This window comes from Oncorhynchus mykiss, chromosome 21, assembly GCF_013265735.2.
Source record: "Oncorhynchus mykiss isolate Arlee chromosome 21, USDA_OmykA_1.1, whole genome shotgun sequence".
In the NCBI taxonomy this organism is placed as follows: domain Eukaryota; kingdom Metazoa; phylum Chordata; class Actinopteri; order Salmoniformes; family Salmonidae; genus Oncorhynchus; species Oncorhynchus mykiss.
Genome location: NC_048585.1, coordinates 63,507,895 through 63,534,322, shown reverse-complemented (window position 1 = coordinate 63,534,322; position 26,428 = coordinate 63,507,895). Strand labels below are relative to the sequence as shown.

Genomic DNA, 26,428 nt, shown 5'->3' with positions numbered 1-26,428 from the left:
ACCACTCTAGACAGCACACCTGGGAAAACACATATTGGAAAACTCCACTCTAGACAACACACCTGGGAAAACACACCTTGGAAAACTCCACTCTAGACAGCACACCTGGGAAAACACCACTCTAGACAGCACACCTGGGAAAACACATATTGGAAAACTCCACTCTAGACAGCACACCTGGGAAAACACACCTTGGAAAACTCCACTGTAGACAGCACACCTGGGAAAACACCACTCTAGACAGCACACCTGGGAAAACACAACTCTAGACAGCAGACCTGGGAAAACACACCTGGGAAAACACCACTCTAGACAGCACACCTGGGAAAACACCACTCTAGACAGCACACCTGGGAAAACACCACTCTAGACAGCACACCTGGGAAAACACACCTGGGAAAACACCACTCTAGACAGCACACCTGGGAAAACACACCTGGGAAAACACCACTCTAGACAGCACACCTGGGAAAACACACCTGGGAAAACACCACTCTAGACAGCACACCTGGGAAAACACACCTGGGAAAACTCCACTGTAGACAGCACACCTGGGAAAAAACCATTCTAGACACCACACCTGGGAAAACACCACTCTAGACAGCACATCTGGGAAAACACCACTCTAGACAGCACACCTGGGAAAACACCACTCTAGACAGCACACCTGGGAAAACACACCTGGGAAAACACCACTCTAGACAGCACACCTGGGAAAACACACCTGGGAAAACACCATTCTAGACAACACACCTGGGAAAACACCATTCTAGACAACACACCTTGGAAAACTCCACTCTAGACAGCAGACCTGGGAAAACACACCTGGGAAAACACCACTCTAGACAGCACACCTGGGAAAACACCACTCTAGACAGCACACCTGGGAAAACACACCTTGGAAAACTCTACTCTAGACAGCACACCTGGGAAAAAAACATTCTAGACAACACACCTGGGAAAAATACATTCTAGACAACACACCTTGGAAAACTCCACTCTAGACAGCACACCTGGGAAAACACCACTCTAGACAGCACACTTGGGAAAACACACCTTGGAAAACACCACTCTAGACAGCACACCTGGGAAAACACACCTTGGAAAACTCCACTGTAGACAGCACACCTGGGAAAACACCACTCTAGACACCACACCTGGGAAAACACCACTCTAGACAGCACACCTGGGAAAACACACCTTGGAAAACTCCACTCTAGACAGCACACCTGGGAAAACACCACTCTAGACAGCACACCTGGGAAAACACACCTGGGAAAACACCATTCTAGACAACACACCTGGGAAAAAACACCATTCTAGACAACACACCTTGGAAAACACCACTCTAGACAGCAGACCTGGGAAAACACACCTGGGAAAACACCACTCTAGACAGCACACCTGGGAAAATACACCTTGGAAAACTCCACTCTAGACAGCACACCTGGGAAAACACCACTCTAGACAGCACACCTGGGAAACACACCTGGGAAAACACTCCTGGGAAAACACCACTCTAGACAGCACACCTGGGAAAACACACCTGGGATAACTAGACAGCACACCTGGGAAAACACCACTCTAGACAGCACACCTGGGAAAACTCCACTCTAGACAGCACACCTGGGAAAACACCACTCTAGACAGCACACCTGGGAAAACTCCACTCTAGACAACACACCTGGGAAAACACCACTCTAGACAGCACAACTGGGAAAACACCACTCTAGACAGCACACCTGGGAAAACACATCTTGGAAAAAACCACCCTAGACAGCACACCTGGGAAAACACTCCTGGGAAAACACCACTCTAGACAGCACACCTGGGAAAACACATCTTGGAAAGCACCACTCTAGTCAGCACACCTGGGAAAACACACCTGGGAAAACACCACTCTAGACAGCACACCTGGGAAAACACATCTTGGAAAGCATCACTCTAGACAGCACACCTGGAAAAACACCACTCTAGACAGCACACCTGGGAAAACACCACTCTAGACAGCAGACCTGGGAAAACACACCTGGGAAAACACCACTCTAGACAGCACACCTGGGAAAACACACCTTGGAAAACTCCACTGTAGACAGCACACCTGGGAAAACACCACTCTAGACAGCACACCTGGGGAAAACACCACTCTAGACAGCACACCTGGGAAAACACACCTGGGAAAACACCACTCTAGACAGCACACCTGGGAAAACACACCTGGGAAAACACCATTCTAGACAACACACCTGGGAAAACACCATTCTAGACAACACACCTTGGAAAACTCCACTCTAGACAGCAGACCTGGGAAAACACACCTGGGAAAACACCACTCTAGACAGCACACCTGGGAAAACACCACTCTAGACAGCACACCTGGGAAAACACACCTTGGAAAACTCTACTCTAGACAGCACACCTGGGAAAAAAACATTCTAGACAACACACCTGGGAAAAATACATTCTAGACAACACACCTTGGAAAACTCCACTCTAGACAGCACACCTGGGAAAACACCACTCTAGACAGCACACTTGGGAAAACACACCTTGGAAAACACCACTCTAGACAGCACACCTGGGAAAACACACCTTGGAAAACTCCACTGTAGACAGCACACCTGGGAAAACACCACTCTAGACAGCACACCTGGGAAAACACCACTCTAGACAGCACACCTGGGAAAACACACCTTGGAAAACTCCACTCTAGACAGCACACCTGGGAAAACACCACTCTAGACAGCACACCTGGGAAAACACACCTGGGAAAACACCATTCTAGACAACACACCTGGGAAAAAACACCATTCTAGACAACACACCTTGGAAAACACCACTCTAGACAGCAGACCTGGGAAAACACACCTGGGAAAACACCACTCTAGACAGCACACCTGGGAAAACACACCTTGGAAAACTCCACTCTAGACAGCACACCTGGGAAAACACCACTCTAGACAGCACACCTGGGAAACACACCTGGGAAAACACTCCTGGGAAAACACCACTCTAGACAGCACACCTGGGAAAACACACCTGGGAAAACTCCACTCTAGACAGCACACCTGGGAAAACACCACTCTAGACAGCACACCTGGGAAAACACACCTTGGAAAACTCTACTCTAGACAGCACACCTGGGAAAAAAACATTCTAGACAACACACCTGGGAAAAATACATTCTAGACAACACACCTTGGAAAACTCCACTCTAGACAGCACACCTGGGAAAACACCACTCTAGACAGCACACTTGGGAAAACACACCTTGGAAAACACCACTCTAGACAGCACACCTGGGAAAACACACCTTGGAAAACTCCACTGTAGACAGCACACCTGGGAAAACACCACTCTAGACACCACACCTGGGAAAACACCACTCTAGACAGCACACCTGGGAAAACACACCTTGGAAAACTCCACTCTAGACAGCACACCTGGGAAAACACCACTCTAGACAGCACACCTGGGAAACACACCTGGGAAAACACTCCTGGGAAAACACCACTCTAGACAGCACACCTGGGAAAACACACCTGGGAAAACTCCACTCTAGACAGCACACCTGGGAAAACACCACTCTAGACAGCACACCTGGGAAAACACACCTTGGAAAACTCTACTCTAGACAGCACACCTGGGAAAAAAATATTCTAGACAACACACCTGGGAAAAATACATTCTAGACAACACACCTTGGAAAACTCCACTCTAGACAGCACACCTGGGAAAACACCACTCTAGACAGCACACCTGGGAAAACACCACTCTAGACAGCACACCTGGGAAAACACAACATGGAAAACTCCACTCTAGACAGCACACCTGGGAAAACACCACTCTAGACAGCACACCTGGGAAAACACACCTGGGAAAACACCATTCTAGACAACACACCTGGGAAAAAACACCATTCTAGACAACACACCTTGGAAAACACCACTCTAGACAGCAGACCTGGGAAAACACACCTGGGAAAACACCACTCTAGACAGCACACCTGGGAAAATACACCTTGGAAAACTCCACTCTAGACAGCACACCTGGGAAAACACCACTCTAGACAGCACACCTGGGAAACACACCTGGGAAAACACTCCTGGGAAAACACCACTCTAGACAGCACACCTGGGAAAACACACCTGGGATAACTAGACAGCACACCTGGGAAAACACCACTCTAGACAGCACACCTGGGAAAACTCCACTCTAGACAGCACACCTGGGAAAACACCACTCTAGACAGCACACCTGGGAAAACTCCACTCTAGACAACACACCTGGGAAAACACCACTCTAGACAGCACAACTGGGAAAACACCACTCTAGACAGCACACCTGGGAAAACACCACTCTAGACAGCACACTTGGGAAAACACACCTTGGAAAACACCACTCTAGACAGCACACCTGGGAAAACACACCTTGGAAAACTCCACTGTAGACAGCACACCTGGGAAAACACCACTCTAGACACCACACCTGGGAAAACACCACTCTAGACAGCACACCTGGGAAAACACACCTTGGAAAACTCCACTCTAGACAGCACACCTGGGAAAACACCACTCTAGACAGCACACCTGGGAAAACACACCTGGGAAAACACCATTCTAGACAACACACCTGGGAAAAAACACCATTCTAGACAACACACCTTGGAAAACACCACTCTAGACAGCAGACCTGGGAAAACACACCTGGGAAAACACCACTCTAGACAGCACACCTGGGAAAACACACCTTGGAAAACTCCACTCTAGACAGCACACCTGGGAAAACACCACTCTAGACAGCACACCTGGGAAACACACCTGGGAAAACACTCCTGGGAAAACACCACTCTAGACAGCACACCTGGGAAAACACACCTGGGAAAACTCCACTCTAGACAGCACACCTGGGAAAACACCACTCTAGACAGCACACCTGGGAAACTCCACTCTAGACAGCACACCTGGCAAAACACCACTCTAGACAGCACACCTGGGAAAACTCCACTCTAGACAACACACCTGGGAAAACACCACTCTAGACAGCACAACTGGGAAAACACCACTCTAGACAGCACACCTGGGAAAACACATCTTGGAAAGCACCACTCTAGTCAGGACACCTGGGAAAACACACCTGGGAAAACACCACTCTAGACAGCACACCTGGGAAAACACATCTTGGAAAGCATCACTCTAGACAGCACACCTGGGAAAACACCACTCTAGACAGCACACCTGGGAAAACACCACTCTAGACAGCACACCTGGGAAAACACATTTTGGAAAACACCACTCTAGACAGCACACCTGGGAAAACACACCTTGGAAAACTCCACTCTAGACAGCACACCTGGGAAAACACCACTCTAGACAGCACACCTGGGAAAACACCACTCTAGACAGCACACCTGGGAAAACCCCACTCTAGACAGCACACCTGGGAAAACACATCTTGGAAAACACCACTCTAGACAGCACACCTGGGAAAACACACCTGGGAAAACACCACTCTAGACAGCACACCTGGGAAAACACCACTCTAGACAGCACACCTGGGAAAACACCACTCTAGACAGCACACCTGGGAAAACACACCTTGGAAAACTCCACTCTAGACAGCACACCTGGGAAAACACCACTCTAGACAGCACACCTGGGAAAACACACCTGGGAAAACACCACTCTAGACAGCACACCTGGGAAAACACATATTGGAAAACTCCACTCTAGACAGCACACCTGATCATATTAATAATATGACTAACCTCTAGGATTGATTGATAACATGACTAGTATTGGTTGATAATATGACTAGTATTATAAACCACTAGGATGGGTTGATAATATGACTAGTATTGGTTGATAATATGACTAGGATTATAAACCACTAGGATGGGTTGATAATATGACTAGTATTGGTTGATAATATGACTAGTATGGGTTGATAATATGACTAGTATGGGTTGATAATATGACTAGGATTATAAACCACTAGGATGGGTTGATAATATGACTAGTATTGGTTGATAATATGACTAGTATTGGTTGATAATATGACTAGGATTATAAACCTCTATGATGGATTGATAATATGACTAGTATGGGTTGATAATATGACTAGTATGGGTTGATAATATGACTAGTATTGGTTGATAATATGACTAGGATTATAAACCTCTAGGATGGATTGATAATATGACTAGGATTATAAACCACTAGTATTGGTTGATAATCTGACTAGGATTATAAACCACTAGGATGGGTTGATATATCCCTGACCCCCACACTTACAATTATCTGTAAGGTCCCTCAGTCAAGCAGTGAATTTCAAACACAGATTCAACCACAAAGACCAGCAAGGTTTTTCAATGCCTCACAAAGAAGGGTCCTAACCCTAACCTATTATTAGATGGGTATAAATAATACAAGCAGACATTGAATATCCCTTTAAGCATGGTGAAGTTATCAATTACACTTTGGATGGTGTACTAATACACCCAGCCACTACAAAGATACCGCATTCACTAAACTCAGTTGCTGGAGAGGAAGGAAACCGATCAGGTATTTCACCATGAGGTCAATGGTGACTTTTTAAAACAGTTACAGAGTTGATTGGATGTGATATGAGAAAACTGAGGATAGATCAACAACATTGTTACTTCACAATACAAACCTAAATGACAGAGTGAAAAGAAGGAAGCCCGTACAGAATAAAACTATTCCAAAACATGTCATCAATAAGGCACTAAAATAAAATTTCTAAAAATGTGGCAAAGAAATTAACTTTATGGACCCAAGAAGACTCCATCTCTGACTCAAGAAGACTCCATCTCTGCCCCAAGAAGACTCCATATCTGTCCCAAGAAGACTCCATCTCTGTCTCAAGAAGACTCCATCTCTGCCCCAAGAAGACTCCATCTCTGTCCCAAGAAGACTCCATCTTTGCCCCAAGAAGACTCCATCTCTGCCCCAAGAAGACTCCATCTCTGACTCAAGAAGACTCCATCTCTGACTCAAGAAGAGTCCATCTCTGTCCCAAGAAGACTCCATCTCTGTCCCAAGAAGACTCCATCTCTGTCCCAAGATGACTCCATCTCTGTCCCAAGAAGACTCCATCTCTGTCCCAAGAAGACTCCATCTCTGCCCCAAGAAGACTCAATTTCTGCCCCAAGAAGACTCCATCTCTGCCCCAAGAAGACTCCATCTCTGCCCCAAGAAGACTCCATCTCTACCAAAAGTGATTCTTACATGTATTGACTGAGCGATGTGAATACTATGTAAATTAGATATTTCTGTATTTCATTTTCAATGCATTTGCAAACATTTGCAAACATTCAGCTTCAATGTCATACAACTCTCCTTCCATGGCCTCCAACTGCTTTTAAATGCTAGTAAAACTAAATGCATGCTCTTCAACCAATCGCTGCCTACACCTGCCCGCCTGTCCAGCATCACTACTCTGGACGGCTCTGACTTAGAATACGTGGACAACTACAAATACCTAGGTGTCTGGTTAGACTGTAAACTCTCCTTCCAGACTCACATCAAACATCTCCAATCCAAAATTAAATCTAGAATCGGCTTCCTATTTCGCAACAAAGCATCCTTCACTCATGCTGCCAAACATACCCTTGTAAAACTGACCATCCTACCAATCCTCGACTTTGGCGATGTCATTTACAAAATAGCCTCCAATACCCTACTCAACAAATTGGATGCAGTCTATCACAGTGCAATCTGTTTTGTCACCATAGCCCCATATACTACCCACCATTGCGACCTGTACGCTCTCGTTGGCTGGCCCTCGCTTCATACTCGTCGCCAAACCCACTGGCTCCATGTAATCTACAAGACCCTGCTAGGTAAAGTCCCCCCTTATCTCAGCTCGCTGGTCACCATAGCATCTCCCACCTGTAGCACACGCTCCAGCAGGTATATCTCTCTCGTCACCTTCAAAACCAATTCTTTCTTTGGCCGCCTCTCCTTCCAGTTCTCTGCTGCCAATGACTGGAACGAACTACAAAAATCTCTGAAACTGGAAACACTTATCTCCCTCACTAGCTTTAAGCACCAACTGTCAGAGCAGCTCACAGATTACTACACCTGTACATAGCCCACCTATAATTTAGCCCAAACAACTACCTCTTTCCCTACTGTATTTAATTAATTAATTAATTTATTTTGCCCCTTTGCACCCCATTATTTTTATTTCTACTTTGCACATTCTTCCACTGCAAATCTACCATTCCAGTGTTTTACTTGCTATATTGTATTTACTTCAACACCATGGCCTTTTTTTGCCTTTACCTCCCTTCTCACCTCATTTGCTCACATCGTATATAGACTTTTTTATACTGTATTATTGACTGTATGTTTGTTTTACTCCATGTGTAACTCTGTGTTGTTGTATCTGTCGAACTGCTTTGCTTTATCTTGGCCAGGTCGCAATTGTAAATGAGAACTTGTTCTCAACTTGCCTACCTGGTTAAATAAAGGTGAAATAAAAAATAAAATAAATAAATACCATTTGTAAAAACCTGTTTTCACCTTGTCATTCATTATATGTGATTGTGTTTAGATGGGTTAGAATGGGCTGCAGGTTTATTTACCTGATTAAAAATAGTTTTCATTTTCGGCTAACGGAAACCCTGGTGTGTGTGTATTAACCTCTTCTCTCTGTGTGTGTGTGTGTGTGTGTGTGTGTGTGTGTGTGTGTGTGTGTGTGTGTGTGTGTGTGTGTGTGTGTGTGTGTGTGTGTGTGTGTGTGTGTGTGTGTGTGTGTGTGTGTGTGTGTGTGTGTGTGTGTAGAACCCAGACATGGTGCTGGTTCACTACCTGAATGTTCCGTCGCTGGAGGATCATGGGAAGGCGTGCGGCCCGTTGCTATGTGCCGTTGCCGACCGCCGAGACTCATTACGCTGGAGCCGAGACGAACTACTGGCCCAGCTCAAGCCTATGTGTTAGTACATACATACATATACTGCTCCTCATAATTGCAAACCTTCCCAGTTAGGAAGTCTTAGGTCCGATCTGATTGTGCCAAAAGATAACAAAACAAATTCAAGACCTATTTGTCATCTTTTGGTTGAAAAGGTGAAAGGTCAGTGATGGGAGTACCTCCTCCCACTCAGAGGTCAGTCTTGGGACGGGTGTTCATTCCCACGGCACTTGAAGGCACCATAAGTCCTGGCAATGTGATGGCTGACTAATATCTATGGTGTCTCTCTGTCTCTGTGTTTCTCTGTCTGTCTCTTTCTCGCTCTCTGTCTCTCTGTCTCTGTCTCTCTCTCTCTCTCTCTCTCTCTCTCTCTGTCTCTCTCTCTCTGTGTCTGTCTGTCTGTCTGTCTGTCTCTCTCTCTCTCTCTATCTCTCTCTCTCTCTCTCTCTCTCTCTCTCTCTCTCTCTCTCTCTCTCTCTCTCTGTCTCTCTGTCTCTCTGTCTCTCTGTCTCTCTCTCTCTCTCTGTCTCTCTGTCTCTCTGTCTGTGTTTCTCTAGTCCACAGCATTAAGTGGTCATGTGGAGAAGGTTATGGATCATCAGAGTTCTCTATAGAACAACTGGCTCAACAGATCCTGGAGTCTCAACAGACCAAACCTCAGCCTCGCACACACACCTGTCTCTGCAGCTCCACACTGGGTAAATCTGTGTAAATGTTACCACTGGAGGGCAGTATAGCCAAACACTATAGACTACTGTGACTAGAGACTACCGTAACTATGGACTACTGTGACTAGAGACTACGGACTACTGTGACTACGGACTACTGTGCCTTGAGACTGCCGTGACTGGAGACTACTGTGACTAGAGACTACCGTAACTATGGACTACTGTGACTAGAGACTACGGACTACTGTGACTACGGACTACTGTGCCTTGAGACTGCCGTGACTGGAGACTACTGTGACTAGAGACTACTGTGACTATGGACTACCGTGACTACGGACTACTGTGATTAGAGACTACTGTGACTGGAGACTACTGTGACTGCAGACTACTGTGACTAGAGACTACTGTGACTAGTGACTACTGTGACTAGAGACTACTGTGACTAGAGACTACTGTGACTAGAGACTACTGTGACTAGTGACTACTGTGACTAGAGACTACTGTGACTAGTGACTACTGGGACTGCAGACTACTGTGACTAGAGACTAATGTGACGGCAGACTACTGTGAAGGCAGACTACTGTGACGGCAGGTTACTGTGACAGCAGGCTACTGTGACTAGAGACTACTGTAACTAGAGACTACTGTAACTAGAGACTACTGTGACTACGGACTACAGTGACTACAGACTACAGTGACTACGGACTACTGTGTCTAGCGACTACTGTGACTAGAGACTACCGTGACTGGAGACTACTGTGACTAGAGACTACTGTGACTTTTGACTACCGCGACTACAGACTACTGTGAATAGAGACTACTGTGACTGGAGACTACTGTGACTGGAGACTACCGTGACTACGGACCACTGTACTAGTGACTACTGTTACTGCAGACTACTGTGACTAGAGACTACTGTGACTAGTGACTACTGTGACTAGAGACTACTGTGACTGCAGACTACTGTGACTAGAGACTACTGTGATGGCAGACTACTGTGACTAGAGACTACTGTGACTAATGACTACTGTGACGGCAGACTACTGTGACTAGAGACTACTGTGATGGCAGACTACTGTGACGGCAGGCTACTGTGACGGCAGATTGCTGTGACAGCAGGCTACTGTGACTAGAGACTACTGTGAATAGAGACTACTGTGACTACTGACTGCTGTGACTAGAGACTACCGTGACTACGGACCACTTTGACTTTTGACTACTGTGACTGCGGACTACTGTGACTAGAGACTACGGTGACTACAGACCACTGTGACTATGGACCACTGTGACTGTGGACTACTGTGACTGCGGACTATTGTGACTATGGACCACTGTGACTGGACTACTGTGACTGGACTACTGTGACTGCGGACTACTGTGACTGGACTGCTGTGACTAGAGACTACTGTAACTAGTGACTACTGTAACTAGAGACTACTGTGGCTACTGTGACTAGAGACTACCGTGACAAGAGACTACTGTCACTACAGACAACTGTGTCTACAGACTACTGTGACTAGAGACTACTGTAACTAGTTACTACTGTAACTAGAGACTACTGTGGCTGCTGTGACTAGAGTCTACCGTAATAAGAGACTACTGTCACTACAGACAACTGTGTCTACAGACTACTGACTGTGGACTACTGTGACTGCTGACTACTTGACTACAGACTACTGTGACTACAGACTACTGTGACTACAGACTACTGCGACTAAAGACTACTGTGATTGGAGACTACTGTGACTAGTGACTGCTGTAACTAGAGACTACCATGACTAGTGACTACTGTGACTACAGACTAGTGACTACTGTGACTACAGACTACGGCGACTACAGACTACGGCGACTGCAGACTACTGTGACTACAGACCACTGTGAGTAGTGACTGCTGTAACTAGTGACTACAGACTACTGTGACTAGTGACTACTGTGACTACAGACTACTGTGACTAGAGACTACTGTGACTAGAGACTACTGTGACTACAGACTACTGTGACTAAGGACTACTGTGACTACATACCACTGTGACTAGTGACTGCTGTGACTAGTGACTACAGACTACTGTGACTACAGACTACTGTGACTACAGACTACTGTGGCTAGAGACTACTGTGACTACTGCAATGTATTCTGTATGTTCTGTTTCTTTCAATTATCCTCCCTCTCTTCCCTCCTCCCTTTTGTCCCTCTTGTCCCTCCCTCCTTCTCGCTCTCTTCCCTCTCCTCCCTCTTGACCCTCTCGTCCCTCTCTTGCCTCTCCTCCCTCCTCCCTCCCTCCTCCCTCTCGTCCCTCTCTTGCCTCTCCTCCCTCTCGTCCCTCTCTTGCCTCTCCTCCCTCTCTTCCCTCCCTCCTCCCTCTCGTCCCTCTCTTCCCTCTCCTCCCTCTCGTCCTTCTCTTCCCTATCCTCCCTCGCGTCCCTCCCTCCTCCCTCTCTTCCCTCTCGTCCCTCTCGTCCCTCTCTTCCCTCCCTCCTCCCTCTCGTCCCTCTCCTCCCTCTCGTCCCTTCCCTCCCTCTCTTCCCTCTCGTCCCTCCCTCTCCTCCCTCTCATCCCTTTTTTGCCTCTCCTCCCTCTCTTTCCTCTCCTCCCTCTCTTCCCTCTCCTCCCTCACGTCCCTCCCTCCTCCCTCTCGTCCCTCTCTTCCCTCTCCTCCCTCTCTTCCCTCTCCTCCCTCTCGTCCCTCTCCTACCTCTCCTCCTTCTCGTCCCTCTCCTCCCTCTCTTCCCTCCCTCGTCCCTCTCGTCTCTTCCCTCCCTCTCTTCCCTCTCGTCCCTCTCTTCCCTCCCTCTTCCCTCTCCTCCCTCTCGTCCCTCTCCTCCTCGTCCTGCTCCTCCCTCTCTTCCCTCCCTTCTCCCTCTCGTCCCTCTCCTCCCTCTCTTCCCTCACGTCCCTCCCTCCTCCCTCTCGTCTCTCCGTCACTCGCTATCTTACCTTCCTCCTTCCAGCGTCTCCTGGAGCTAACATTCCCCACCGCTGTAACAGCACCAAACATCGCATTATCTCCCCCAAACTGCCCGCTACCAGCCCTGCCATGTCAGCCTCACCCCTGGCTGAGGGGGAGACAGGAGGGGGAGACATCCCTGCAGGCGGCGAGAATAAACCTCCCCCACACACACACCCTCCCCCCCCACACACACACCCTCCCCCCTCACACACACACCCTCCCCCCTCACACACACACTCCCAGGTAAAGCTTGGAGGGTCTACCAGCCTGGTAGGGAGACATGAGGGAGTCTCTTCCTCCCCCTCTCCCCCCTCCTCCTCCTCCTCCTCCTCATCATCCCCCCCTCAGGCTCACCGCACAGCAACCATCGCCGTCAGCAACGGCACCACCAACAGTTTCTATGGTGACCAGCGGGGCCTGACGACGGTTGCCCTACCGCAGAATGCGGTGATCGTCATGACTACGGCGGGGGTCATCGGGACGCAGGGTGGAGGAGAGCGGGAGTCGAGTCTGTCTCTTACCCGTTCAGGTCAGCTGGTACTCTCCCCCGTCCCCCCTAAACCAGACACCCCCTCCCCCCCAACCCCACCTGCTCCACCCACCCCCTCCCCCCCCACCCCCGGGGTGGCTACTCTCAGCCTCACCCTCCTGTCCTCACCCGTTATAGGGGGAATACTCCTCACTCCATCCCCCTCTCCATCCCTCCTGCACCCTCTCCCTCCTGCCGCCCCCTCTCCCTCACCCTGCCAACCTCCTGTCTTCGATCCAGACTCCTTTCTGAACAGTCCTAAACAGGGTCAGACCTACGGAGGCACTCTCCCCCCCTCCTCACCCTCTCCTCCCCCCTCCTCCTCCTCCCCACATGCACCCTCCCTCACTCTCTCCCTCTCCCCCACGTCCCCTCCCCCCTGCTCATCCCCTCCCTCCTCTCTCTCATCCCTCTCTTCTGAGGCAGAGAGGAAGAATGAAGAGAGAGTGGTGCTCCAGACCTCTGCCCCTTCTTCCTCCCTCCCTCCAACCCTTTCTCTATCCCTCTCTCCGTCCCACTCTGCCCCTTCTTCCTCACTCCCTCCATCCCTTTCTCTATCCCTCTCTCCGTCCCACTCTATCCCTTCTTCCTCCCTCCCTCCCTCCCTTTCTCTATCCCTCTCTCCGTCCCACTCTATCCCTTCTTCCTCCCTCCCTCCATCCCTTTCTCTATCCCTCTCTCCGTCCCACTCCGCCCCTTCTTCCTCCCTCCCTCCATCCCTTTCTCTATCCCTCTCTCCGTCCCACTCCGCCCCCTCTCTCCTGCCTCTGTGTCTGGAATCAGCGCTGGCCCTCGGCCCTCTGGGGGAGACAGAGGGGGAGAGGGGGGAGGCAGATGGAGAAAGAGAAAGACAGAGGGAGGAGGGGAGAGAAGAGGGGCACCCGCCCACCAAACTGGCTCTCCTCCAGCGAAGCCAATCCCCCAAGCCGTCGCCGTCAGGGCAACACCACAGAAAAGCATCATCATCGCTGCTCCTGATTCGCCACGAAACGCAGCAGACCCCTCCCACTCAGCAGATGGCGCCCAATCTGCAGCCTCACAGGCAGGACGGAGAGCAGCCATTGGTCGTCCTAGAGCCCAAAGAGCTCCAGCAGCACCTCCCCCAACCCATGACCTCTATGCACTGTAACCCCAACCCCACCCCGACCCCGACCCCACTGACCCTGACCCAGAACCACCACTCTCAACTCCTCCTGCTGCAACACAGACGTCTTCAGAGTCAGGAGAGAGAGATGGAGAAAGAGGTGGAAAGAGAGAGGCAGAGGGAGGTGGAAAGGGAGAGGGGGAGGCAGCTCTTACTCCTGCACCAGAGACTCAGCCAGCCGACTCCCTTAGAGTCCCTGTTTGCTAACATCAACAACGTGGCTAATGCAAACATGGCTCTTTCAACTACTGTTAATATGGACAGTGCCAATGCCACTATGAGTAATGTTAACATGACCAATATGGCTAATGGGCGGGTTAGAGTAAAGGAGGAGAGGGGGCGGGGCTACGAGGCAGAGGACACACCCATGGACACGGGTCAAAGGTCGGAGGTAACGGATGTCTCGGAGGAGCTAGAGATATCGTTCGACAGCCAGTTCCCTGACCTCATCTCTGAGCTCATCACAGAGGCCGACGCCCCCAACACACACACACACACACACACCTCGGTCCTCGTCCCAAACCCGGCTCCCACCAGCCTGTTCCCTACGGGGGTACGTTACATGGTTCCTCCCCAGCCCTCCCCCTCCTCCTCCTTCCTCCCCTTCCCCCCTCTTCCCCCTAACAACGGGACTGAGCTACAACGCCTAGCAACCATCACAGACTTCTCCCCCGAGTGGTCCTACCCAGAGGTGAGACAGGGGAGAGGGGCGCCTGTCTGAAGCCTTTTGAACATTACCTATTTATTGACCTTATATTGATTATACATTTGACTGTATTTATGAGATCACATGTTATGTATGTTGCTGTATGTGTGCAAGATTTTCAAATAAACCATCTAAACCTGAGCAGAGAAATATGTTCAAATGAACCTAAACCTTAATCTAAACCTGAGCAGAGAAATATATTCTAATGAATTTAAACCTAATTCTAAACCTGAGCAGAGAAATATATTCAAATTAACCTAAACCTTAATCTAAACCTGAGCAGAGAAATATATTCAAATGAACCTAAACCTTAATCTAAACCTGAGCAGAGAAATATATTCTAATGAATTGAAACCTAATTCTAAACCTGAGCAGAGAAATATATTCTAATGAATTTAAACCTGAGCAGAGAAAGATGTTCAAAATTAACCTTAATCTAAACCTGAGCAGAGAAATATGTTCAAATTAACCTTCATCTAAACCTGAGCAGAGAAATAGGTTCAAATTAACCTTCATCTAAACCTGAGCAGAGAAATAGGTTCAAATTAACCTTCATCTAAACCTGAGCAGAGAAATATGTTCAAATTAACCTTCATCTAAACCTGAGCAGAGAAATGTGTTCAAATTAACCTTCATCTAAACCTGAGCAGAGAAATATGTTCAAATTAACCTTCATCTAAACCTGAGCAGAGAAATAGGTTCAAATTAACCTTAATCTAAACCTGAGCAGAGAAATAGGTTCAAATTAACCTTCATCTAAACCTGAGCAGAGAAATATGTTCAAATTAACCTTCATCTAAACCTGAGCAGAGAAATAGGTTCAAATTAACCTTCATCTAAACCTGAGCAGAGAAATAGGTTCAAATTAACCTTAATCTAAACCTGAGCAGAGAAATAGGTTCAAATTAACCTTCATCTAAACCTGAGCAGAGAAATAGGTTCATATTAATCTTCATCTAAACCTGAGCAGAGAAATAGGTTCAAATTAACCTTCATCTAAACCTGAGCAGAGAAATAGGTTCAAATTAACCTTCATCTAAACCTGAGCAGAGAAATAGGTTCAAATTAACCTTCATCTAAACCTGAGCAGAGAAATATGTTCAAATTAACCTTCATCTAAACCTGAGCAGAGAAGCAGAAAGTGAGACTAATACGTAGTTTATACGTCTGTCAGGGTGGTGTGAAGGTGTTGATAACAGGTCCCTGGTTGGAGGCTACTGGACGTTACAGCTGCGTGTTTGACCAGAGCACCGTCCCCGCTTCACTTATTCAGCCTGGAGTACTACGGAGCTACTGCCCTGGTAGGTACACGCTTACTGTGTCCTCTAGATGGCACAATGGTTGTTACTGTGTCCTCTAGATGGCACAATGGTTGTTACTGTGTCCTCTAGATGGAAGAATGGTTGTTGCTGTATCCTCTAGATGGCAGAATGGTTGTTACTGTGTCCACTAGATGGCAGAATGGTTGTTGCTGTATCCTCTAGATGGCAGAATGGTTGTTACTGTGTCCTCTAGATGGCAGAATGGTTGTTACTGTGTCCTCTAGATGGAAGAATGGTTGTTACTGTGTCCTCTAGATGGAAGAATGGTTGTTGCTGTATCTTCTAGATGGCAGAATGGTTGTTACTGTGTCCTCTAGATGGCACAATGGTTGTTACTGTGTCCTCTAGATGGCACAATGGTTGTTACTGTGTCCTCTAGATGGCAGAATGGTTGTTACTGTGTCCTCTAGATGGCACAATGGTTGTTACTGTGTCCTCTAGATGGCACAGTGGTTGTTACTTTGTCCTCTAGATGGCAGAATGGTTGTTACTGTGTCCTCTAGATGGCACAATGGTTGTTACTGTGTCCTCTAGATGGAAGAATGGTTGTTGCTGTGTCCTCTAGATGGAAGAATGGTTGTTGCTGTGTCCTCTAGATGGCACAATGGTTGTTACTGTGTCCTCTAGATGGCACAATGGTTGTTACTGTGTCCTCTAGATGGCACAATGGTTGTTACTGTGTCCTCTAGATGGAAGAATGGTTGTTGCTGTATCCTCTAGATGGCAGAATGGTTGTTACTGTGTCCACTAGATGGCAGAATGGTTGTTGCTGTATCCTCTAGATGGCAGAATGGTTGTTACTGTGTCCTCTAGATGGCAGAATGGTTGTTACTGTGTCCTCTAGATGGAAGAATGGTTGTTACTGTGTCCTCTAGATGGAAGAATGGTTGTTGCTGTATCTTCTAGATGGCAGAATGGTTGTTACTGTGTCCTCTAGATGGCACAATGGTTGTTACTGTGTCCTCTAGATGGCAGAATGGTTGTTACTGTGTCCTCTAGATGGCACAATGGTTGTTACTGTGTCCTCTAGATGGCACAATGGTTGTTACTGTGTCCTCTAGATGGCAGAATGGTTGTTACTGTGTCCTCTAGATGGCACAATGGTTGTTACTGTGTCCTCTAGATGGCACAGTGGTTGTTACTTTGTCCTCTAGATGGAAGAGTGGTTGTTGCTGTATCCTCTAGATGGCAGAATGGTTGTTACTGTGTCCTCTAGATGGCACAATGGTTGTTACTGTGTCCTCTAGATGGCACAATCAGTCTATCACAGTGCAATCCGTTTTGTCACCAAAGCCCCATACACTACCCACCATTGCGACCTGTACGCTCTCGTTGGCTGGCCCTCGCTTCATACTCGTCGCCAAACCCACTGGCTCCATGTCATCTACAAGACCCTGCTAGGTAAAGTCCCCCCTTATCTCAGCTCGCTGGTCACCATAGCATCTCCCACCTGTAGCACACGCTCCAGCAGGTATATCTCTCTAGTCACCCCCAAAACCAATTCTTTCTTTGGCCGCCTCTCTTTCCAGTTCTCTGCTGCCAATGACTGGAACGAACTACAAAAATCTCTGAAACTGGAAACACTTATCTCCCTCACTAGCTTTAAGCACCAACTGTCAGAGCAGCTCACAGATTACTGCACCTGTACATAGCCCACATATAATTTAGCCCTATCAACTACCTCTTTCCCAACTGTATTTAATTTATTTATTTATTTTGCTCCTTTGCACCCCATTATTTTTATTTCTACTTTGCACATTCTTCCATTGCAAAACTACCATTCCAGTGTTTTACTTGCTATATTGTATTTACCTTGCCACCAAGGCCTTTTTTTGCCTTTACCTCCCTTCTCACCTCATTTGCTCACATTGTATATAGACTTGTTTATACTTTATTATTGACTGTATGTTTGTTTTACTCCATGTGTAACTCTGTGTTGTTGTATCTGTCAAACTGCTTTGCTTTATCTTGGCCAGGTCGCAATTGTAAATGAGAACTTGTTCTCAACTTGCCTACCTGGTTAAATAAAGGTAAAATAAAAAAAATAAAAAAAAACAATAGTTGTTACTGTGTCCACTAGATGGCAGAATGGTTGTTACTGTGTCCTCTAGATGGCACAATGGTTGTTACTGTGTCCTCTAGATGGCACAATGGTTGTTACTGTGTCCTCTAGATGGAAGAATGGTTGTTGCTGTATCCTCTAGATGGCAGAATGGTTGTTACTGTGTCCTCTAGATGGCACAATGGTTGTTACTGTGTCCTCTAGATGGCACAATGGTTGTTACTGTGTCCTCTAGATGGCACAATGGTTGTTACTGTATCCTATAGATGGCAGAATGGTTGTTACTGTGTCCTCTAGATGGCAGAATGGTTGTTACTGTGTCCACTAGATGGCAGAATGGTTGTTACTGTGTCCTCTAGATGGCACAATGGTTGTTACTGTGTCCACTAGATGGCAGAATGGTTGTTACTGTGTCCTCTAGATGGAAGAATGGTTGTTGCTGTATCCTCTAGATGGCAGAATGGTTGTTACTGTGTCCTCTAGATGGCACAATGGTTGTTACTGTGTCCTCTAGATGGCACAATGGTTGTTACTGTGTCCTCTAGATGGCACAATGGTTGTTACTGTATCCTATAGATGGCAGAATGGTTGTTACTGTGTCCACTAGATGGCAGAAGGGTTGTTTCTGTATCGACTAGATGGCAGAATGGTTGTTACTGTGTCCTCTAGATGGAAGAATGGTTGTTGCTGTATCAACTAGATGGCAGAATGGTTGTTACTGTATCCTCTAGATGGCAGAATGGTTGTTACTGTATCAACTAGATGGCAGAATGGTTGTTACTGTATCCTCTAGATGGCAGAATGGTTGTTAATGTATCAACTAGATGGCAGAATGGTTGTTACTGTATCCTCTAGATGGCAGAATGGTTGTTACTGTGTCCACTAGATGGCAGAATGGTTGTAACTGTGTCCACTAGATGGCAGAATGGTTGTTGCAGAATGGTTGTTACTGTGTCCACTAGATGGCAGAATGGTTGTTGCTGTATCCACTAGATGGCAGAATGGTTGTTGCAGAATGGTTGTTACTGTATCCACTAGATGGCAGAATGGTTGTTACTGTGTCCACTAGATGGCAGAATGGTTGTTACTGTATCCACTAGATGGCATAATGGTTGTTACTATGTCCACTAGATGGCAGAATGGTTGTTACTGTGTCCATTATGTGGCAGAATGGTTGTTACTGTATCAACTAGATGGCAGAATGGTTGTTACTGTGTCCTCTAGATGGCAGAATGGTTGTTACTGTGTCCACTAGATGGCAAAATGGTTGTTTCTGTATCGACTAGATGGCAGAATGGTTGTTACTGTGTCCTCTAGATGGCAGAATGGTTGTCGCTGTATCCTCTAGCTGGCAGAATGGTTGTTACTGTGTCCACCAGATGGCAAAATGGTTGTTACTGTGTCCTCTAGATGGCAGAATGGTTGTTACTGTGTCCACTAGATGGCAGAATAGTTGTTACTGTGTCCACTAGATGACAGAAACAACCATTCTGCATCGACTAGATGGCAGAATGGTTGTTACTGTATCCACTAGATGGCAGAATGGTTGTTACTGTGTCCACTATGTGGCAGAATGGTTGTTACTGTGTCCACTAGATGGCAGAATGGTTGTTACTGTGTCCACTATGTGGCAGAATGATTGTTACTGTATCAACTAGATGGCAGAATGGTTGTTACTGTATCCACTAGATTGCAGAATGGTTGTTGCAGAATGGTTGTTACTGTATCCACTAGATGGCATAATGGTTGGTACTATGTCCACTAGATGTCAGAATGGTTGTTACTGTATCCACTAGATGGCAGAATGGTTGTTGCAGAATGGTTGTTACTGTGTCCACTATGTGGCAGAATGGTTGTTACTGTGTCCTCTAGATGGCAGAATGGTTGTTACTGTGTCCTCTAGATGGCAGAATGTTTTTTACTGTGTCCACTAGATGGCAGAATGGTTGTTGCTGTATCCTCTAGCTGGCAGAATGGTTGTTACTGTATCCACTAGATGGCAGAATGGTTGTTACTGTGTCCACTATGTGGCAGAATGGTTGTTACTGTGTCCACTAGATGGCAGAATGGTTGTTACTGTGTCCACTATGTGGCAGAATGATTGTTACTGTATCAACTAGATGGCAGAATGGTTGTTACTGTATCCACTAGATGGCAGAATGGTTGTTGCAGAATGGTTGTTACTGTATCCACTAGATGGCAGAATGGTTGTTACTGTGTCCTCTTGATGGCAGAATGGTTGTTACTGTGTCCTCTAGATGGCAGAATGGTTGTTTCTGTATCGTCTAGATGGCAGAATGGTTGTTACTGTGTCCTCTAGATGGCAGAATGGTTGTTACTGTGTCCTCTGGATGGCAGAATGGTTGTTACTGTGTCCTCTAGATGGCAGAATGGTTGTTTCTGTATCGTCTAGATGGCAGAATGGTTGTTACTGTGTCCTCTAGATGGCATAATGGTGGTTACTGTATCCTCTGGATGGCAGAAGGGTTGTTACTGTGTCCTCTAGATTGTAGAATGGTTGTTACTGTGTCCTCTAGCTGGCAGAATGGTTGTTACTGTATCCTCTGGATGGCAGAAGGGTTGTTACTGTGTCCTCTAGATTGTAGAAGGGTTGTTACTGTGTCCTCTAGATTGTAGAATGGTTGTTACTGTGTCCTCTAGATTGTAGAATGGTTGTTACTGTGTCCTCTAGATGGCACAATGGTTGTTACTGTGTCCTCTAGATGGAAGAATGGTTGTTGCTGTATCCTCTAGATGGCAGAATGGTTGTTACTGTGTCCACTAGATGGCAGAATGGTTGTTGCTGTATCCTCTAGATGGCAGAATGGTTGTTACTGTGTCCTCTAGATGGCAGAATGGTTGTTACTGTGTCCTCTAGATGGAAGAATGGTTGTTACTGTGTCCTCTAGATGGAAGAATGGTTGTTGCTGTATCTTCTAGATGGCAGAATGGTTGTTACTGTGTCCTCTAGATGGCACAATGGTTGTTACTGTGTCCTCTAGATGGCAGAATGGTTGTTACTGTGTCCTCTAGATGGCACAATGGTTGTTACTGTGTCCTCTAGATGGCACAATGGTTGTTACTGTGTCCTCTAGATGGCAGAATGGTTGTTACTGTGTCCTCTAGATGGCACAATGGTTGTTACTGTGTCCTCTAGATGGCACAGTGGTTGTTACTTTGTCCTCTAGATGGAAGAGTGGTTGTTGCTGTATCCTCTAGATGGCAGAATGGTTGTTACTGTGTCCTCTAGATGGCACAATGGTTGTTACTGTGTCCTCTAGATGGCACAATCAGTCTATCACAGTGCAATCCGTTTTGTCACCAAAGCCCCATACACTACCCACCATTGCGACCTGTACGCTCTCGTTGGCTGGCCCTCGCTTCATACTCGTCGCCAAACCCACTGGCTCCATGTCATCTACAAGACCCAGCTAGGTAAAGTCCCCCCTTATCTCAGCTCGCTGGTCACCATAGCATCTCCCACCTGTAGCACACGCTCCAGCAGGTATATCTCTCTAGTCACCCCCAAAACCAATTCTTTCTTTGGCCGCCTCTCTTTCCAGTTCTCTGCTGCCAATGACTGGAACGAACTACAAAAATCTCTGAAACTGGAAACACTTATCTCCCTCACTAGCTTTAAGCACCAACTGTCAGAGCAGCTCACAGATTACTGCACCTGTACATAGCCCACCTATAATTTAGCCCTATCAACTACCTCTTTCCCAACTGTATTTAATTTATTTATTTATTTTGCTCCTTTGCACCCCATTATTTTTATTTCTACTTTGCACATTCTTCCATTGCAAAACTACCATTCCAGTGTTTTACTTGCTATATTGTATTTACCTTGCCACCAAGGCCTTTTTTTGCCTTTACCTCCCTTCTCACCTCATTTGCTCACATTGTATATAGACTTGTTTATACTTTATTATTGACTGTATGTTTGTTTTACTCCATGTGTAACTCTGTGTTGTTGTATCTGTCGAACTGCTTTGCTTTATCTTGGCCAGGTCGCAATTGTAAATGAGAACTTGTTCTCAACTTGCCTACCTGGTTAAATAAAGGTAAAATAAAAAAAATAAAAAAAAACAATAGTTGTTACTGTGTCCACTAGATGGCAGAATGGTTGTTACTGTGTCCTCTAGATGGCACAATGGTTGTTACTGTGTCCTCTAGATGGCACAATGGTTGTTACTGTGTCCTCTAGATGGAAGAATGGTTGTTGCTGTATCCTCTAGATGGCAGAATGGTTGTTACTGTGTCCTCTAGATGGCACAATGGTTGTTACTGTGTCCTCTAGATGGCACAATGGTTGTTACTGTGTCCTCTAGATGGCACAATGGTTGTTACTGTATCCTATAGATGGCAGAATGGTTGTTACTGTGTCCTCTAGATGGCAGAATGGTTGTTACTGTGTCCACTAGATGGCAGAATGGTTGTTACTGTGTCCTCTAGATGGCACAATGGTTGTTACTGTGTCCACTAGATGGCAGAATGGTTGTTACTGTGTCCTCTAGATGGAAGAATGGTTGTTGCTGTATCCTCTAGATGGCAGAATGGTTGTTACTGTGTCCTCTAGATGGCACAATGGTTGTTACTGTGTCCTCTAGATGGCACAATGGTTGTTACTGTGTCCTCTAGATGGCACAATGGTTGTTACTGTATCCTATAGATGGCAGAATGGTTGTTACTGTGTCCACTAGATGGCAGAAGGGTTGTTTCTGTATCGACTAGATGGCAGAATGGTTGTTACTGTGTCCTCTAGATGGAAGAATGGTTGTTGCTGTATCAACTAGATGGCAGAATGGTTGTTACTGTATCCTCTAGATGGCAGAATGGTTGTTACTGTATCAACTAGATGGCAGAATGGTTGTTACTGTATCCTCTAGATGGCAGAATGGTTGTTAATGTATCAACTAGATGGCAGAATGGTTGTTACTGTATCCTCTAGATGGCAGAATGGTTGTTACTGTGTCCACTAGATGGCAGAATGGTTGTAACTGTGTCCACTAGATGGCAGAATGGTTGTTGCAGAATGGTTGTTACTGTGTCCACTAGATGGCAGAATGGTTGTTGCTGTATCCACTAGATGGCAGAATGGTTGTTGCAGAATGGTTGTTACTGTATCCACTAGATGGCAGAATGGTTGTTACTGTGTCCACTAGATGGCAGAATGGTTGTTACTGTATCCACTAGATGGCATAATGGTTGTTACTATGTCCACTAGATGGCAGAATGGTTGTTACTGTGTCCATTATGTGGCAGAATGGTTGTTACTGTATCAACTAGATGGCAGAATGGTTGTTACTGTGTCCTCTAGATGGCAGAATGGTTGTTACTGTGTCCACTAGATGGCAAAATGGTTGTTTCTGTATCGACTAGATGGCAGAATGGTTGTTACTGTGTCCTCTAGATGGCAGAATGGTTGTCGCTGTATCCTCTAGCTGGCAGAATGGTTGTTACTGTGTCCACCAGATGGCAAAATGGTTGTTACTGTGTCCTCTAGATGGCAGAATGGTTGTTACTGTGTCCACTAGATGGCAGAATAGTTGTTACTGTGTCCACTAGATGACAGAAACAACCATTCTGCATCGACTAGATGGCAGAATGGTTGTTACTGTATCCACTAGATGGCAGAATGGTTGTTACTGTGTCCACTATGTGGCAGAATGGTTGTTACTGTGTCCACTAGATGGCAGAATGGTTGTTACTGTGTCCACTATGTGGCAGAATGATTGTTACTGTATCAACTAGATGGCAGAATGGTTGTTACTGTATCCACTAGATTGCAGAATGGTTGTTGCAGAATGGTTGTTACTGTATCCACTAGATGGCATAATGGTTGGTACTATGTCCACTAGATGTCAGAATGGTTGTTACTGTATCCACTAGATGGCAGAATGGTTGTTGCAGAATGGTTGTTACTGTGTCCACTATGTGGCAGAATGGTTGTTACTGTGTCCTCTAGATGGCAGAATGGTTGTTACTGTGTCCTCTAGATGGCAGAATGTTTTTTACTGTGTCCACTAGATGGCAGAATGGTTGTTGCTGTATCCTCTAGCTGGCAGAATGGTTGTTACTGTATCCACTAGATGGCAGAATGGTTGTTACTGTGTCCACTATGTGGCAGAATGGTTGTTACTGTGTCCACTAGATGGCAGAATGGTTGTTACTGTGTCCACTATGTGGCAGAATGATTGTTACTGTATCAACTAGATGGCAGAATGGTTGTTACTGTATCCACTAGATGGCAGAATGGTTGTTGCAGAATGGTTGTTACTGTATCCACTAGATGGCAGAATGGTTGTTACTGTGTCCTCTTGATGGCAGAATGGTTGTTACTGTGTCCTCTAGATGGCAGAATGGTTGTTTCTGTATCGTCTAGATGGCAGAATGGTTGTTACTGTGTCCTCTAGATGGCAGAATGGTTGTTACTGTGTCCTCTGGATGGCAGAATGGTTGTTACTGTGTCCTCTAGATGGCAGAATGGTTGTTTCTGTATCGTCTAGATGGCAGAATGGTTGTTACTGTGTCCTCTAGATGGCATAATGGTGGTTACTGTATCCTCTGGATGGCAGAAGGGTTGTTACTGTGTCCTCTAGATTGTAGAATGGTTGTTACTGTGTCCTCTAGCTGGCAGAATGGTTGTTACTGTATCCTCTGGATGGCAGAAGGGTTGTTACTGTGTCCTCTAGATTGTAGAAGGGTTGTTACTGTGTCCTCTAGATTGTAGAATGGTTGTTACTGTGTCCTCTAGATTGTAGAATGGTTGTTACTGTGTCCACTAGATTGTAGAATGGTTGTTACTGTGTCCTCTAGATTGTAGAATGGTTGTTACTGTGTCCTCTAGATTGTAGAATGGTTGTTACTGTGTCCACTAGATTGTAGAATGGTTGTTACTGTGTCCTCTAGATTGTAGAATGGTTGTTACTGTGTCCTCTAGATTGTAGAATGGTTGTTACTGTGTCCACTAGATTGTAGAATGGTTGTTACTGTGTCCTCTAGATTGTAGAATGGTTGTTACTGTGTCCACTATGTGGCAGAATGGTTGTTACTGTGTCCACTATGTGGCAGAATGGTTGTTACTGTGTCCTCTAGTTGGCAGAATGGTTGTTACTGTGTCCACTAGTTGGCAGAATGGTTGTTACTGTGTCCTCTAGTTGGCAGAATGGTTGTTACTGTGTCCACTATGTGGCAGAATGGTTGTTACTGTGTCCTCTAGTTGGCAGAATGGTTGTTACTGTGTCCTCTAGTTGGCAGAATGGTTGTTACTGTGTCCACTAGTTGGCAGAATGGTTGTTACTGTGTCCTCTAGTTGGCAGAATGGTTGTTACTGTGTCCACTAGTTGGCAGAATGGTTGTTACTGTGTCCTCTAGTTGGCAGAATGGTTGTTACTGTGTCCTCTAGATGGCAGAAGGGTTGTTACTGTGTCCTCTAGATGGCAGAATGGTTGTTACTGTGTCCTCTAGATGGCACAATGGTTGTTACTGTGTCCTCTAGATGGCAGAATGGTTGTTACTGTGTCCTCTAGTTGGCAGAATGGTTGTTACTGTGTCCACTATGTGGCAGAATGGTTGTTACTGTGTCCACTATGTGGCAGAATGGTTGTTACTGTGTCCTCTAGTTGGCAGAATGGTTGTTACTGTGTCCACTATGTGGCAGAATGGTTGTTACTGTGTCCACTAGATGGCAGAATGGTTGTTACTGTGTCCACTATGTGGCAGAATGGTTGTTACTGTGTCCTCTAGTTGGCAGAATGGTTGTTACTGTGTCCACTATGTGGCAGAATGGTTGTTTCTGTTTAATGCTTTGTATATGCTTCAGTAGATTGTTTTACTGCATCAGCATGTCCAGCCCCGTCCTCACACACTGGTTTCTTGTCTCTTAGGGCAGTTGAGGCACCAGCTCAAGGTTGAATGCTTCTTGTATATGAATAGGTTTTAAAGATTGATCACTCCTCTATATTAGACACATAGGCTCTGAGAACTGGCTAGAACCTGTTGTTGATGGTTCAACACTTTAAAGAAGTGTCTTCTGTCTTCCCTGGAAGCAGCTATCTGTGTAGATAATGGAGACAGAAACTTCTTGACTTCATCCTGAGTTTTGAT

The 26,428-nt window shown here is 46.3% G+C and overlaps 1 protein-coding gene and 1 long non-coding RNA gene across 3 annotated transcripts in view; one reads left to right on the top strand and one right to left on the bottom strand.

The window, feature by feature from the left end:
- The window catches only part of LOC118942978, a 2,828-nt gene extending 240 nt beyond the window's left edge, over positions 1-2,588 (bottom strand). The window contains exons 1-5 of one of the 2 annotated variants that reach the window (XR_005038711.1): positions 2,478-2,588; positions 2,319-2,390; positions 985-1,013; positions 826-897; positions 1-105 (exon numbers count right to left, since the gene is read on the bottom strand). The exon at positions 1-105 is cut by the window's left edge and continues 10 nt beyond it. This is a non-coding gene — a long non-coding RNA (uncharacterized LOC118942978). Of the gene's footprint in view, positions 106-825; positions 898-984; positions 1,014-1,640; positions 1,685-2,318; positions 2,391-2,477 lie in introns of those variants that run through there. The other variant, XR_005038710.1, reaches the window with a different exon arrangement.
- Positions 1-26,428, top strand: part of camta2 (calmodulin binding transcription activator 2) — a 127,436-nt gene that overhangs the window by 27,788 nt on the left and 73,220 nt on the right. The window contains exons 7-11 of the mRNA XM_036956534.1: positions 8,811-8,961; positions 9,498-9,638; positions 12,558-13,682; positions 13,728-14,920; positions 16,110-16,236. Of these exons, the coding sequence (XP_036812429.1) occupies positions 8,811-8,961; positions 9,498-9,638; positions 12,558-13,682; positions 13,728-14,920; positions 16,110-16,236 (2,737 nt within the window). The remainder of the gene's footprint in view (positions 1-8,810; positions 8,962-9,497; positions 9,639-12,557; positions 13,683-13,727; positions 14,921-16,109; positions 16,237-26,428) is intronic.